Raw genomic sequence first — 16764 nt, 5'->3', positions numbered from 1 at the left:
AGAGGATCAGGTGTCTGGAGAGATGGGCTCTAGAGGTCCCAAGTCTCTGTAATTAATCTGGAGACAGGATGTCTTCATCTGCTCAACATGAGCATCTCAATCATACCATTATCAAATATCTACTGGCATGAAACCTTAAAAAGGACTGCGCAGGTATGACTTCAAACAAAAAGTCGTATTTAATCAAGCTCCCCAGAGTTTAACCAAACCCCACTGTCACCACTAATCATCCCATTACAAACGACAGGGGGAATTTAGAGAAGCACCACTCTTCTTAAAAACAAATAATCTTGTGAATTCTGTACAAATGTACCACAGCTTGATCAGGTACAAGTTTCAATGCAAAATATTCTGATCACTGCGGTGAAACACTGCAGGCTGCTACTACGACCCTGTCATAACCTGCATTAAAGCAAACTTTTGATGGTGCACTGATTTATAATGCAGGAGAAAGGCATCTGTCATTGCACTCTGGGCCCAGAACACCTGCTGTAGCGCTATGGAACTTTGGAGGAGCAGCAACAAGACCTCTTGTGAGAACTGTGTAAAGCCTGGTTTACACTCGACACATTGCGAAAGTTCGGTAACTTCGGTTACCCAGTTCTTTGCGTACGATCAACATGAAGGAAAAAAAAAAAACCAGCAAATGATTAATTAAAGCATGTATCCATATGTCATACATTGTCCACATCGTGTATTTTATTTAGAAGTATTTGTATATGTGTAGTTTATCGTACTAGATAAGAACATCTCCATTTCAATGAAGAAATGAAAAAGCAATAAACACGATGCAACGGGCTCTATCTTCTCTCACTAGTTCCCTCACAAGTTCTGCGCTGCAATTGCAGAGGCGGGACCTTTCTGGTGATGTCACCACATAGCCTCCTTAGGACTGCTCCACTTGTGTGCCCATTAGGCTACTAAGGAGGAGTCTTCATAGGACAGTCCTACCGAGGACCCGCCCCACCTCGACTGTGGCCTAGACTTTGGCACACAGTTTCTCAATTACGATAGCAGATCTACGTCTCAGCATCATCTCCTCACAGCCCACAACACCTAGTGTGATGACACACCAACGCTCCAATGTTTGGAATCACGTGTCGTAATGTTCTTGTTTTATTTTATTCATAATAATAACTAAATCTATAATACCTGCATATTTAAATACTATAATCTAGTCTAATCTATAACCAAACTGCATTTTTGATGTTTTAGTCAATATTTTAGTGAGTTTTTGTAAGATTTGTCAAGTTGCCTTGAAATTTGACCATTTATGAAATCAAATTTCAGTTAAATTGGTTTTATGCTTTTTTTAAAACACTGATTCCAAACCTTTGAACTGTAGTGCACACAGTTGACACAAGAAAGGCAACAGAAGCTCAGTGCAACTGTTCGTTCTGACATTCAAACAATCTCACCTGTTTTAAATTGGCCATTATGGGCTCTGTGGATGGATAGATGACTTGTCGCTCATCTTCCTCCTTCTTTCTCCTCTTGGAGCGAGGGGCAGGGCGTTCTCCGCTTTTGGGCGTCCTTTTGGTCCTTGGCTTTTTCTTCTCCTCGGACAGTAAGGAGCCAGCAAAATCCGGATGGCCTGAAAGCTGGCTGTCCGAGTATGTCTATGTGAAGGACAAACAAAAGATGTTCTAAATGACCCGCTTATTTCTGCTGTCCATTCACATCATGGGTGTAATATACGGGGTGTCCCCTGCAAATATTTACGGCATTTGGCTGACGCTCTTATCCAGAGCGATTTACAATTTGATCAGTTTACACAGGTAGGCAAAGGTAGTGTTGGGGGTTTTGCCCAAGGACTCTTATTGGTACAGTGTAGATTGGATACCCAGGCAGGGGTTGAACTTCAGTCTACAGCATAGAAGGCAGAGGTGTTACCCTCTAAACGTTACCAACCAACAGAAGGCAAAAATATAAATAATGAACCAGAAACACATTGAGGTGCAATTGCACCTTCAGAGGACATGGGTGATGATTGTTTGCTCATCTGAGCATGAACAGTATCTCTGTTTAGTTGGAACACTTGCAGTTGAAGCCAAGACTATTGAGCAACCAACAAATTAATAAAAAGACAATTCAGGGAATTTTTAGTGGTGGAAATAGTCATCAAGCACTACCATGTGGCACCAGAATGTGAAATACAATGGTAACTTTGTTGGGTTTATAATGTATAAGGTATATAATGCTTATGACATTAACACGTATACTGCCATCATATGTCTGTCCATTCCGTTCAAAATTTAATCCATGGCCTTGATTTAAACTGGCTCAAGCGATATGGAAAGGATTTTATGTTTTTCTAACAGACGAAAAAAAAAAAAGAAGCAAGTTCAGCCACTCTCACTTACCCCAGTGCTGTCCATGGAGCTTTGTCTCAGCAGAACCTTGCTGTCATTGGAGGCCTCCTCTTCTGATCTCAAACTGTCCTCGGACTTCTGGTGGGGCAATACAGGTGGAGGAGTGCCTTTGTTTTTCAGAAGATGTTTAAGGAGCTCATTACCACCTTCTCCTTTGGAGCTGCTTGCAGGACTTTGGCCTGCAGGAAGGGGTGACATGCTTCCCTTCTCCACTTCCACCTTCACCATACCCAAGCCCATATCCATATTGGTTCCCTTTGGCCCATGGCAGTCACTGGCCTCTATCCTCTCCATTTTGATGTTACTTAGGATCCTGTCCTGGATGTCCTGTTGACCCATATTCAGTTCAGCTCCTACACAGCTTCCTTCAGAAAGCTGCCTCTCCAGCTCAGAGTGAGGCTGGCTGCTCTGGGAGCCTGGGGTGGACGATCCGGGCTGGGAGGTCTCACACATCTCATGCTCTCCAAAGAGTAGGGGATTCCTTGTGGGTGTGGACGATGTGTCTGAAACACAGGGGGTCAGCGGGGCAGTTAGGTCAGAGTGAGGAGTGGATGGTGCCCTCAAGGACTCTGTGTCATCATCCTTCTTCTTCTTGCGGTTCTGTTTTTTCTTGCCCTTCTCCTCTGGAATAATGTTGGAGTAGAGCTGAATCAGGGAAGGACCAGAACCTGGGAAGTTTGGGGGCAGGGGCATAGCTGACTCCCCAAAAGGATGTCCATGTCCTGGGTTTTGAGGTACCATATTAGGTCCAGGGAATCTTGAAGGTCTAGGTTGCCCCTGAACAAAGTTAGGGCCACCATGCAATAGTTGGTTGTCTAATCCAAACCCAGGTCTTACTTCCTGAGGAAAGGGCCCATTTCCCATCATAGGTCCTGAAGGAGGTCCTCCAAGTCCAGGCTGCATACCTTGCTGCTGGGGGAATCCTGGCCTTTGAATTTGCTGCTGAGATCTATGTGGCTGCATGAAATCTTGAGGCAAATTCTGGTTATAGAAAGGCATTTGCGAGAGAGTCCTCATATTGCCATCTTGACTGAGGAGACCTTGCTGCTGCTGCTGCTCCATTTCCATGCGCTGTTTCATGCGTTGTCTCTCCACTTCCTTCATCAGCTGCACTCTTTGCCTTTCCTGCTGCTCACGGAGCCTCTCCTTCCTCTCTCGCTCTTGGAAACTTTCACTGAATGGGTTGGTATCATCAAAATTAACATGAGGAGACTCGCCACTGGACTGTCCCTGACCAGGCCTGCCTAATGCTGGTGGAGGTGGCTGGCCTTGCATCATCTGAGGAGGCATCACACCAGGCATTTGAGGTGCAACATGGCCTGAAGCCCCAGGGTGCCAGGCTGGCATGCTGGGAGCATTGGTCTGGCCAGGATGGAGCTGCATGGGCATGGTAGGACCTATCAGAGGTTGGTTGACAGGACCTGTCGGCACCATGCCTGGATGACCCTGCATTGGCAACATGGCAGGCATCATTTGAGGCTGCATGCCACCCTGCTGCTGCTTGACCCTGTACTCCTCTATCAGCTCAGCATGCTCTTTTTGCTGTTTCCGGATCTACGGCATAACAAAGTATTTTGTTAATGGCTAAAAAGGTCAAGAACCATATCATAAGACTAAGACAAGAAATGACAAACAAAATAAACAAGAAACCTGCACAGAGAATGAGGTTGCTTTTGATAAAAACTAACTGAGGTAACTGAGGCGCCTACGGCCACATTACCTGCTCCAACTGTTTCTGCACCACACCCTGCTGTTCTGTCACATGTTTCAGCTGCTCAGCATCCTCTTCAGGGAACTCCCGCCCTGCTTTCTTAGCAGTCCTTTGCTTAGCAGATAGGGCTTTCTTTGACTTCCTGTGGGCTCCAATCTGCTCTTCCAAAAACTTCTGCTGCATCTGAAGAAGCTTCTGCGTCTCCCGAAGCCAGTCTTCATACTGCACTTTCTGGGCCTCATCTGAGAAAGTGGGGAGAAAAATAATGATGCACTCCATAATTCTCTCTCTCTCTCTCTCTCTCTCTCTCTCTCTCTATCTATCTATAACATGTTAACATGTAACAATATATATTTTTGTGGAAATGCATTATGTTTTGAGGACATTAAAATGAAACAGATGTTGAAATCTACAGTTAGCAAATGCTTACTGGTAAATCCTTGTCCAAAACTCGGAGGACTGGGCCTTGTCATGTATGCAGCCAGCTTGCCATCCTGAAAGAAATTAGAAAACCATTATTATAATCATAATTACATGAGTATGAATTATGTGATTGACAAAATGAGAATCAGATCGTTGCTCCACCTGTGGCACTGCTTGCTGCGGAGGAATACATACATCTTGGCCTTGTGGAACCTGCCCTTGCCCTTGTTGAGGAGCCACTGGAAACCTGCAGAAAATGAAAGACCATAAGAATGAGAGAAAGAACAAGAAAAAGAATAGCAAAAAACAACACATTTTTTTCAGAAGGAATTCAAAAGAAAGTTTAACAAATTGTCGCACTACAGACAGAAGTATCATATATTTTAAGAGTTCATTTTAATTTTAAAAATACATGCCAGCTGATGCACTTACTTGTTCATGACCATTTGGGACATTCCCATGTTGTTTTGAACCATTACTTTATTAATTCCTTTAAGGGCCACCATTTTTGCTTTCATAATAGGATCGGTAATGGCATCAAAATCTGAAGGAAAAAAAAAAAAATTTTTATTTCTGGACAGATCATAAGGTGTAATGACTTTCTTTTTTAGTGAAAACTAAAAAAAAATATGTAGTTTTGTACTAATAAATGTTATCAGTTTTGTTGACATTTTAACACTTCTTTTTAAACGGTCAAAATAATTATTGTAATTATTACCATCACTGAAATAATGCAAATTTCCACTAGCCCATCTGTGGGATTTTCACTGTTATAAGGGGTAAGCTAACAATGGTAACTGTGTTATACTTCAACATTTTACCTATGTTAGGGAAGAAAGAGTCACTGGACCGCTGTCTGATCATGGCTTGCATCTGTTTCTGCTGCTGCTGTTCCTGCCTCTCTTGATCCAGAAGGTCCTGCAAGAGGAGCGGCTGCTCCTCCAGTAACAGTGGTCTATTCTGCTGGCCCTGCCCAGACAACAACGCTTGTTGGGATTGAGAAAGCATACCAGCCTGTTCCACTGAAAGCAGAGCATCCTTCTGATCCACTCCAAAAATGGGACCTGAGGACTGTTCCTCAATTGTGCCTGGGATGTCTAAAGTACCCTCACTATCTACAACCATGCCAGGATTCAGCCCCTGTACAGATATGGCTCCCTGTCCCAGCAGAGTGGAACTGATAGTCTCTTGTAGCCCAGATTCCTGGAGTTTGCTCTGAACCACTGATTGCCCGCAGCTGTCTTGTTTATGCGATTCATTATCTGGTGGAACGTTGACCAGTAAACTGGAAAGCACTGGAGTGGCATCGGGGTGAATACCAGGCTTTGGGATCTGCGAAATTGCATTGATACTTCCGTAATCTTCTTGATTAACAGCTTTAGTTTCATTAATTAGATTTTTGCAAGAGACCTCATGTGACAAACCATCTTTGACCTCAATTTTGATATCTTTTTCTGACTTCAAGGATCCCTGATTCAGAGAAACCTCTTTTTTTATGTGACCTGGGGACAGCTCAGGTTTGTCCCCAGTTTTCCCTTCTTCAGATGTGGAATTGGAAGGTAAGGAAGCGTCATCTGAAGAGTTAGTTTTTTTCGTTTGAGACTTTTGGGGCTCAGAGGTTTCAGTGTGGTCATCAATGGGATCATTGAGATCCAAGTCCTCACTAAGGTCTAGATCAGCATCAGTGTAGGCAATAATATCAAATTTCCCAGATGTCAAGAAAATTTCTTCCAGGTGCAAATCGTTTGTCTCCAGATCCAAGTCTTTTCCATCATCTGTGTCAAGATTCAGGTTCTCTAAATCTGTATCAACAAGGTCCTTAACCTCCACATCTTCAAGGTCCTTCACAGCTGATTCATCTGCATCAATCTTTTCTTCAGAGCCTTCATTTGTAGGTAAAATAACCTCACTGTTCTGCCCAGCAGACGCTGCAGGGAAAGCTGATGAAGCAGGACCACTGAACGTCTCATTTGAAGCAGGTTGGCTCATTGACCTCATGAGTGGAATTTGTGGATGTCCAGTTCTTAAAGGAACACTGGGTTGATGTAAGCTCTCCATACTCATTGTCCCCTGCAAATCCGCAACTACTCCCTGAGTTTGAGTTATAGTTGGATCCACTGGTTTAGGACCCTGGTTGGCTGGGAATGCCATTTCTTGCCCACTCGTTAAACCTGGGGGTCGTTGAGGTTGTGTGGGTGATTCCATTCGGTTTCCCTGCATAACAGGACCTGCGAAGGGAAGCCTAAGCCTGGCTTCAGGAGGTCTGTGTCTAAGTTCTATAAAGGGTTGCCCCATGATATTGTGCTGCTGCACATGCATGCCTCTTGGGGGCAAAGGCTGGAGTCCCATGGGATTGCCTCCTAATGATTTCCCCAGATCTATAGACATGGACCTTCTCATCTGTGGATGACCTTCCATCATTGAGTCCTGCATCTGATGAGGCCTTAACCCTGGGCCTTGAACACCAGGAGGGAAGCTTAACCTAAGATCAACAGGAAAAGTTAATGTTCATTAAGACTTCCACAAATCTATTGACATTCACTATTTAAATGATATATATTTAAATAATTTTATGGCATAACTTAAATATACCCACCTGGGTCCTGGTTGTCGGATGTTATTAGTGTCCCCAGGAAACTGAGGTTTGGGAAATTGACCATCAGGGAAAGACCCTCGTGGATCTCCTGGATATGGTCCATGGAACCTCTGAGGGCTCCTCACAGCACCTGGGCCAGGATATGGTGGAGGTGGCCGATTGAACAGGTCACTGGGCTGCTGACCCTGGGTTTCCTGACTCCAGTATTGAGGGGTGCCCGGAGGCACGTTCACAGGCTGCTCTTGTGCACTCTTCTCTTGACGAATAGCACTTTTCTGCTGCTGCTGTCTAAGGATCAGCTCTCGAATACGCTGACGCTGTGACACAAACAAACATTATCAGGAGCGATCATCATTTAAAAAAAAAAAAAACTTTATTATGTACATTAAGACAAGATTTAACTGATGTAAATTTTAAAGTACCTGTCTCAGTCGTTCTTCTGCCTCTGCAAGAGGGACAGTCTGAGCTTCAGTGTTGGGCTGCCCTACTGCTATGGCACTGTGTCCCAAACCTTGCTGTTCCCTGGTTTCTGGACACTGAGGGTGAGGGTTCATGGGCACCTGCTCAAATGGATCATGGACCGGGGTGTGGCTTGGCTGACTGGATGGTGATTGGGACACACTGTTTTCATCTGCCATACCAGGATGTCTCGGAGTCTGAGACCCTGGCATTGCTGGACTGGCAAAAGCATCCTGCATCAGTGCTTGAGGTGGTGAAAATGAATCTTGACCAGACATAAGTCCTGGTCTTATAACCTGTCCTGCACCTCCAGGATGAGGTGTCCTAGGGGGTTGTGCATATGGATCACTAAGTAATGCCTGAGAGGCACCTGCTGGCTGTGCATGAGGATCTGGAGCTATTTGCCGTGACATTCCTGGGGGGTGATTAAATGGGTCTTGGTTCCTTTGGTAATTTTGAGACTTGAGGAACCTTTCTGGCATACCTGGGTGTGGCGTCCCAGGAGGCTGTGCATAAGGATCCATTGACATGGGAGACAGTATGCGATTCTGAGTTTGTTGGGGGGGTTGGTTCATGATGGCAGGATGAGAAGTGGCAGACTGGTGAGCGTAGGGTTCAGGGTCATGTGGTCTGGGTGTGCCAGGCATTCGAGCATATGGATTAGAAAAGGGAGTCTGGGAAAAGGGATCACACTGAGAATAATCTGGCCTTGGGGTGGATGGGGTACGTGCATATGGATTCCCAGCAGACTGATGTGCCAACGGACTAGGTTGTGAAAAAGGGTGGGCCTGAGGCTGCCGTGTGATTCTTGCTTGATTCTCATAACCTTCACCCATCACAGGATGTGGAGTGAGAGGGGGATGTGCATATGGGTCATTCTGTTGACTTTGTGAAAATGCCTCTGTAGAACGAGGCGGCATCACTGGTCTTTCAAAGGGATCTCCAATTGGTCTTCTTGAATGGATTACTGTGTTTGACTCCTGAGCTTGAGGTGGAGGCATAGGGGTTTTGAAGAGCTGAACAGACCCTGACTCATTACTTCCTGGGATAGGAGCGAGAAGGGGACGGACATAGGGATCTGAAAGAATCATTCTGCCTTGAGGCATTCGTGGATAAGCTTCTTTTCTCACAGCTGCCCTGGAAAATGGATCATGTCCTGGAGAGCCAATAAGGTGCCTGCCTTCCATGGTCTGACTAGACCTGGGAGGACACATAGGCTTGAGAAAGGGATCTGTTGGGCCTGCTGGCCTTGGTGTATCTGGAGGCTTGGCATATGGGTCTACGTTGAGGGCTGTTGGTGAACCGATGGGTTCATGAACAGACGAAGCCTTCCCACATTCTTCTGAGAGAATCCTAGGTGATTTCCCAGATTCCGAATTCCGACGTGCAGCAGCCGGACCACTTGGTGGTGGTCTTGGTGTGCCCACCATTTTGGTATAAGGGTCCCAGGGTGAAGATGGTCTAGAGCCAGAAGAGCCTGGAGAGAACATCTGTGGTGACTGTGGCTGCGACCCAGACGAAGGGGGTGGAGGATGAGGACGCAGAAAGACATCATCTGGGGAACCTGATGTGGGGGTTCCTGGAAGCTGTGGCTTAGAGAATCCATTCTTGGAACCAGACTGCATAGGAGACATGTTCCCGTTGCTGGTCTGCGATGAGACTGGACTCTGAAGGCTACCAGATGTGTCCATTTCAGACTGACCTCCTTTGAGGTGCTGCTGCTGTTGCTGCTGCTGTAGCTGCTCATTCTTCACCTGTTCAAGTTTTTGTGTAGCTTCAATTTTGGCTTGTTGTTTACTTTTTTGTCTCATTTGCTGCAAAATAAGCAAAATAATAATGTGCTCAGATGATTTTTTTTTACTTAACAGAGAAAGCAGCTTAACTTCAAATTCCTAAAAACATGACACCCCTTAAAAGAATGTAAGAGTAACCAATCATTGTAACCACAGAAGATATTTTCTGTTAAAGGTCTCTCACAACTTCAATGCTTCTTTACAGCTGCCACCCCCCCCCCCACCCATGGTTCAGGCAAGTATATTACAAAGGTCTTTCAACCAAGCATTTGCAATTAAACACTACTCTCTCATTTCAACCTTGCCACTGTGATGTTCATTGAATACCTGTGAGATGTTTAGAGATCACGAAATGAAACAATAGTTTTATTACATAGTTCTGTAACCTAAGAGTACCGACAGTTTGCCTTGAAGTAGTTACTGAATAATAAAACTTAGTATGTGAGAAGCCTGGGATTTTAAAGGGGTAAGTGTGGGAGAATAGGTTCATGGCAACACAATTAAATTAAATTGTGGAGCTAACCCTTTATTGTGAAACAAATACCATAAACATACAAAAACATGCAACTGTAAACAAGTTGTACAAATTGTGCACAACATTTAACTTAAAAGCATCAAAAGGTCTCCTGGACTGTTAATCTGCAACAGCTGTAGAATGCAGCCTATTTCAGTGCTCATGTAACGTAATAAATAAGGACATAATGATAACGAGGTGATAAAAATCACAGCTTTTAAGAAAGGCCTAACGTGAACCCTAACCAGAATCTATAGGCTCATGACGGTTCACTCGTAATATAGCTACAGGTGAAATGGAAACTACTTAAACAGGCCGTCTTTGAAACAACATTACAACTGATAGAATGGATTCCTCTAATAAAAGAAATGACTCAAGTGAGAAGGAAAGCCAAAAAGATAAATTTAGGAAAGTAGATACAGTATAGTATGAATATAAATTTTGGTGTGGTGTATTAACGTCCTTTCCAATAGACACTAAAGACTTTTTACAAACATATTTTCCTTTGCATATTTAACATGTGCTCTTATTCAGAGAGATAAGAAAGGCAGTTGTGCTGCTCACAGACTTTGAGTGGACAGAGAATCTAATCCAGTCTTCCTTGGGTGCCGGAATGTAGCTACGTTGCACATTAAAAGTATCAGGAAAACAGATGGAGTCCTTATAAATACAAAAAAGCCCATTTGTCTCTAAATGATCGACATCCGTCTTAAATCTCTCTCTTTGCCTTTTCATTAGCTACTAGCTAAGCGAGATGGTTGTCTGCATGGCTGTGACCAGCAGTCTGTGCGGATCTTCAGGGTTAAAGGGTGAATTCGTGGATATATAGGCTACATTAAGTCCAGAGTATTGCAAATTTCTTGTTAAACCTGTGTTGAACGATCAGCAGAGCTTTATTTAACTGCATAAGATGATTATTTTATTTTTACCTGTTGTGGAGCTCTGGAGCTGCACATTGCCGACCCCTGGATTAGAGCAATGCAGTTTCACTGACTCATTCACAGTATCTTCAGTCAAAAGCTTCAACGTGTCATAGTATGTTTTCCTTCCAAATCAGCAATCACTGCAGACGTACCTGTCTCAGCTTCCATTCCTGCTCCTGTTCTGATTCTTTGTGCTTCAGGGGGTCCTTGAACAGAAGTTCAGGGTCCAGAGGGGGAATGGCAGGGTCAAAAACTTCCAAAGCCTGTGTGACCTGGGGCTGCTGCTGCTGCCTCTTAATAGTTTCATTAGACATCTGCACTTTGTTGATGCGAAGGGCCGCCCTGTTATCCCGGGCCTTTTGCTGTAAGCAACACACAGGTGATGCTCATACCAAGCCTTCTGTTAAACAATACTAAGCTTATTAGGCTAATCATCTTCATTAACTTATCGTGTAGATACCTAATCATAATCGTCATGTTCTCAAATCCTGCTCCACAACAGTTATTCTGTAAGCTGGTAGAGCTAGCCCTAGTGTCAGACACTATAATTGAAGGTTATTATCGGAACATCTGTTCATGTGTTATATATCTTACCACATACGGGGCCCTGTCTTGAGAACTTGCTTTCCTCCACAGCTTCGCAATTTGTTTCACTCGGGTTTGCCAATCTGTGGAACGAATTTTAAATGCAAGTGTTATTAAAAAAAATAAATACGAGCCCACTGATCAAAACAGACGGGTCGTTATACACGCACCTGGGTATTCTTCTTTGAGGTTGGGGAAGTTGACATTAGTGTAGAGGACGGGAGCCACGGTAGCGAGCTCTCCCAACGTCTCCTCTTTCTCCCACTTCAGTGTGCTCTTCTGGGCCGTGGATAAGGAATCCCCCTCTCCCTCAGGGACGGGGGCAGGAGGGGGAGCAGAAGCTGGACCTGGACCAGTGGCTGACCACGGGCCAGCTGCATCCTGAGCCATCTGACTAAACTTCCTCTCCCTGTTCAGGACAGAAAATAGCCTGATGCATTTTGTGAGATCCAACACATTCGCAATAAACTAAATGTTACAATGAATTCAAATTAACGTTTATTTTGTACCTTGAAGTGCACTTTTAGTTGTTTTTAGTGTTTTTCTTTTGCTCCATAAGCAGTAATTTACTTTTAATCGACTTCCATTAATAGGCCTGTTATTGCTATCGTGGCTATTGAGACTGATATATGTAAATTAGCTCTTTTCTGACTGGCTTTTCTGATTATTTTGGTTGTTTACTTTCTTAAATGGGCCGTAGGCAGCAGGAAGTGAACAGCATGCTCTAAAACTTTGTGTTTACACGGCACATTAAAACGGCTTTGTTGCAATTTTTTAAAAATAAAATAATGTAGGGAAAGTTTTTTCTTCATGTTTTGGTCCTTAACTGCTGCACAGCTGGTCAGGTGAGACTGATGCCAAGACATGCAAAGCTCACCTCAGATTGTCAGGAAAAGGCATGCGTTGCATGGGAGGGAAGTTTCGAGGCATGTTAGGCCCTGCTCCAGGAGGCATCTGTGATGGAGGGAACTGCTGATTGGGTGCCATCAGACCATTCATCACCGGCATCCGAGGGAACATTCCTGTGTGGAAGGTAAAACATTTTTCAACCAATTTAGCCAAAAGGTATCATTTGCTGAACCGTATTTCTTTAAAAAGTCAACTTGCAACTATTTAATGGAAAATGCAACAAAGTGAAAACCACACTGAATTAAAAAAAATTGCAAATTAAGTTGTGCAGAGTTGAGCTTTCCTACAAGTGTTGAGAAGCGTTCTTAATGCAAATAATGTAGGGTTAATAACATCAACAATGTTATTAAAACCATTATTTTTATTTTTTATTTTTTACACCATTAATGCCTTTTCCTAGTTTAACCCTTCAAACCCATCAGCAGTAGCGGAGGGTGAAATCCAGACACGGTGTGCTGTATGTTGCTACAAATCCACAACTGCAGCCACGTTGTTCAAATACATTTTTTAAATGGCTTTCAAAGCGAAACCTTCAAAACCTTCAGCAGGCAAAGCGTTTACAGATTTCCACTGTAACGGGAAGGCAGTTGTGCTGCTCACAGACTGAGTGGGCAGAGAATCTAATCCAGTCTTCCAAGTTTGGGAGCAGATGTTTATCCAGTATGTCAGCCAACTGCTCTAGCTTTAGTAACTGCTTCTTAATAATTTTCACATCCAGGTTCACTGGATTTCACAGGCGTTCTTCAACTGAAGTGCGTCTGACAAAGAAAAAGGCTGTTTTTCGCTCAAGGTGGGAGTTACACCTGGTCATATTTATTAGACTACAGTTACTAAGCTAGCAGTCCGGATTAGTTAATACCACAGGGATTCCCAGTGGCTGTATTACATATCTGCACAGTGGATACTGAGGATTTAACGAGACAACAACGTGGAACAAAAACAGGAAAATGTTAAACTGATGCGGCCAAGGACAAATACCATATTAAATAATCTATTAACACCGTGAAATTAAAATACAGAATAATGACAAGGTGGTATTATGCAGCACTTATTAAAGCAAGCGTTGGCAACCCAAATCTTAAGAAGAACCATTTTGTTCTTTAATAAATAAAAAATAAAACCACCTCGGGAAGCTAATGACCTGGTACAGACTAAAAATATAAAGGAAAATCCAGGTTTACTCTGCTCTGTTTGAAGCTTTAGCTCAGCTGTAATCACTTTTCTCGCATCTCTGCCAGAAAACCTTTCCACAAAAGTGGAAGTTCCACTGTAACAGGAATCTACAAGCTGAAGGAGAGTAAGAGGCTTCAGTAACAACGGAGCTGGAATCACTGACTGCATATATGCTATATACACTCGCTGGGGATGCATCAAAACTGCCACTGTGCTCATTTACTCATTCTCATAAAACTTCCCTGATGCCAACACTCCACTGGTCCGCTCCAACAGAAGTGTTTCTGACTCCATGAGAGTTGGACACTGTGGCATGCGCCCTCCCCCCCGGGCCCCAACGATGACGGCCGAGAGAACCTGCAGAAAGGGGCCTGGGGGGGCGGGCGCTTGCCACAGATCACAAACACTTCGCCTTGGTATATTCCCGACAGACCTACGCTGAGATTTTAGCCCGTTATTAAACACACAATCATACGGGTCTCCACCAATACGGGTGGAGACACACAGCCCAGCCAAATGGAGGCATTTCTCACCAATGTCCACTTATGCAGACTTCACTCCGTCGGACTGAATAGTGAGGTATAAACATTAATCCGGTGAGTTTGTTGCAAAACAGGCTGCAGAGAGACCGCACTGTCCTACCACGTACATCACCGCCCGCTTTGGCTTCAGTGCACAGTTACCAGCAGCGCTCTCAGCGTTTCTGCCCAGCTCTCAGGGCGTATTATTTAGATTGAAACGGCTTTATCTGAAACGGTTCATAGACAGAGCTGGCTGCAGAGGCTGCGTTTCACGGCACAGACACAGTGTTGTCATACTGATTTGTCTTTACATGAAGGTCTATTCAAACGTACGGCGTGAGTCACCAAAGAACAAGACGTCAAAAATCCCATGGTGCATGTCTGGCCTTAGAGGACTTTCAACTACAGCTCAACCAGTCAAACAAAAGACTCCAAGAAGACAAACCAATGAGGTCCTTGGATGCAATTCTCGCTGTAACTGAGCTACAGAGACCGCTGCTGAAACACAGATGGGGAGAAAAACTACAGCTGTGCACAAATGCTTTCCTGATGTGGAACAAAGCCCGCTCTTCTCCACTGCTGCGCTACTCGATCCAAGGCAGCATTAAAAACTATAGTAATGAAATAGAAATCTTTTAAACTCCGTTAAGGAACATTACACTCATTTACACCAAGAACTACTTCATTCTGACAAGGTATCTCAGTATGGTATCAGACTCTGCACTGGCAAGCACTAAGAATATGGACTCGTACCTGTCTGAAAAGAAAGGTATCGACGCATCCCTAGACTGTATAACAACACATATGCCTTATACATAAATATTACATAAAAATAAAAAGAAGATTACTGAATTATTGAGTGACTGTAATAAAGTCACTTCTCTGAATGATGATGGGTAAAAGAATTAGAAATGGAAAAGACATAATGGCTGGATTAGTTCACTGATTAAATACCAGTTGATATAGTGATGTAAAAAGTGGCAAACCTGAGTTGAGCTGGGAGGGGGGCAGTCCAGGGCCCGGAGGCCCATGTAGAGGGTGATTTCCCTGGGTTTGGTGGGGCACCTGAGTGCTGGGGCTTAGGACAGCTGTGAACAAGTCTTCAACATCCTTTCCTTCCAGCTCTGTGTGGAGAGACTTCAGTTTACACCTTCTTTTCACAAAGTATGTGAAATATAGCACATATATTGCACACATATATATATATATATATATATATATATATATATATATATATATATATATATATATATTGATGTATATATGAGTATAATTACTCATAATTAACCACAGTGGACAAACCGAGAAAAAATAACAGCATACCTGGAATTTTATACAGCTTGCTTAAAATGGACTCTGTGAGGTTAAAGAGAGAGAGGACGTAAGGCATCAGAATGCTTTTTAGTATGACTTTAACAGAGAATCTAAAGAGACCTGGGGCCGTATTACAGAAAAGTCTCAAGTCTGAGATCATATCTCATCTGCTTTGTCATCAAGGCAACTCCAGTTAAGACTGATGTTAGGACAGAAGCCATTACAGAACAACAGTTCTTAAGTCTATAATCTTATTTCCGGATTAGAAAACAGTCTTCCAGAAACATCCAGAGTTGCCAAAGTATCCAAAATATTTTCTGACCTTTAAGATAAACCTGAGTGTCTTAACTTCTGTTTTAACTGTCTGTTTCTACTGTTTTATGCGGTGACAGGCAGCGTAGATCACTAAAACTGGCATAATGACGCTACATTTGAAATACTACACTGAAACTTTGACTTAAAGCAGTTTGATAAAAACTCGTTAGAGACAATATTATAGTGATGGTGGTCAATAATGAGGAGACGGAGCTGAACGTGCGTCTGTTTATTAGAAGGAATAACATTAGTTTAACGGCTAAAGCGTTTGGGAAATGGAGACTGAAACTGGGGAGCAGTGACTATGATAAACAGCACAAAGCGCTGAAACAATATTCTTAACCCTCAGTTTATCGCACTTTAGTTTTATTCGACCTTTTTCGCCTCAGTAACGGTGGCTAACGTTAGCTGTCTGACTAACGTGATTACGTGTTTACGTTTCAGCTGTGCGTGTCTGGTCGGTTGCTAGGTAACAGACATGACCGCTGACAATCGACTTCAATCGAGTTAGTTAAGATTTCCTAACTTGAGACAAAATGCTGTAAGACAAGACTCCTAAATTAATATATAATTTATATTATATTTTAATTTATTATTATTTATAATATGAATTTGTGAAAAATCTCATCTTGACCCGTCAGATCTGGAGTCGAGACAAAAAGAAGTTTCTGTAGTACAGGCCCTGGTCATTTACTGACCGTCTGTGACCATCTTGTCCAGTTCAGGGCTGAGAATGCCATCCAGTGGCTCCTCCGCTACCTGATGAGGAGCACGGCCAGGGTGAGACTGAGAAGAGGCTGAGGCCTCTTCCGCAAGAGGAGCAACATCCAGTCCAGCTGAGGGGGCGGAAAGAGAAAGGATATCTTAATGAGGAGCAGGACAAACAAGCTGCACAACAAATAGATACATATATATTTCTGAGAAATTAATCATCATGAAACTAAAATCACAGTTCAAATATTTCATATGCTTGACTTCAGATTCTTAAACTGAGATCAGTTTTGGGAAACAATCAATAGAGAACTACAGCGTCTAAAGTATAAACAGCTGGTGAGTTTCTATAGGACGTTTACAGAACTTTCAGTTGGAGCAGTTTTCACTGTTGCTCAGTAAGCTTAAAGCGTGATTATGTCAAGATTTGAAACTCCAATTATAG

General features: G+C 43.4%; 1 protein-coding gene across 6 annotated transcripts in view; it reads right to left on the bottom strand.

Annotated features, from left to right (window-relative positions):
• Window positions 1-16764, bottom strand: part of kmt2cb (lysine (K)-specific methyltransferase 2Cb) — a 150016-nt gene that overhangs the window by 20241 nt on the left and 113011 nt on the right. For 4 of the 6 annotated variants that reach the window (XM_017703452.2, XM_037535644.1, XM_037535656.1 and 1 more), the window contains 17 exons: window positions 16307-16444; window positions 15303-15335; window positions 14966-15103; window positions 12254-12398; window positions 11547-11785; window positions 11386-11459; window positions 10944-11153; window positions 10798-10833; window positions 7525-9375; window positions 7103-7419; window positions 5328-6988; window positions 4939-5050; window positions 4669-4753; window positions 4514-4577; window positions 4093-4325; window positions 2364-3926; window positions 1419-1619 (listed from right to left, as the gene is read on the bottom strand). In XM_017703452.2, the coding sequence (XP_017558941.1) occupies window positions 1419-1619; window positions 2364-3926; window positions 4093-4325; window positions 4514-4577; window positions 4669-4753; window positions 4939-5050; window positions 5328-6988; window positions 7103-7419; window positions 7525-9375; window positions 10798-10833; window positions 10944-11153; window positions 11386-11459; window positions 11547-11785; window positions 12254-12398; window positions 14966-15103; window positions 15303-15335; window positions 16307-16444 (7100 nt within the window). The remainder of the gene's footprint in view (window positions 1-1418; window positions 1620-2363; window positions 3927-4092; window positions 4326-4513; window positions 4578-4668; window positions 4754-4938; window positions 5051-5327; window positions 6989-7102; window positions 7420-7524; window positions 9376-10797; window positions 10834-10943; window positions 11154-11385; window positions 11460-11546; window positions 11786-12253; window positions 12399-14965; window positions 15104-15302; window positions 15336-16306; window positions 16445-16764) is intronic. The other 2 variants (XM_037535648.1, XM_037535661.1) reach the window with 1 other exon arrangement.

The sequence above is a fragment of the Pygocentrus nattereri genome, chromosome 2 (assembly GCF_015220715.1).
Source record: "Pygocentrus nattereri isolate fPygNat1 chromosome 2, fPygNat1.pri, whole genome shotgun sequence".
Lineage (NCBI taxonomy): Eukaryota > Metazoa > Chordata > Actinopteri > Characiformes > Serrasalmidae > Pygocentrus > Pygocentrus nattereri.
This window is presented reverse-complemented; position numbering and strand designations above follow the sequence as displayed.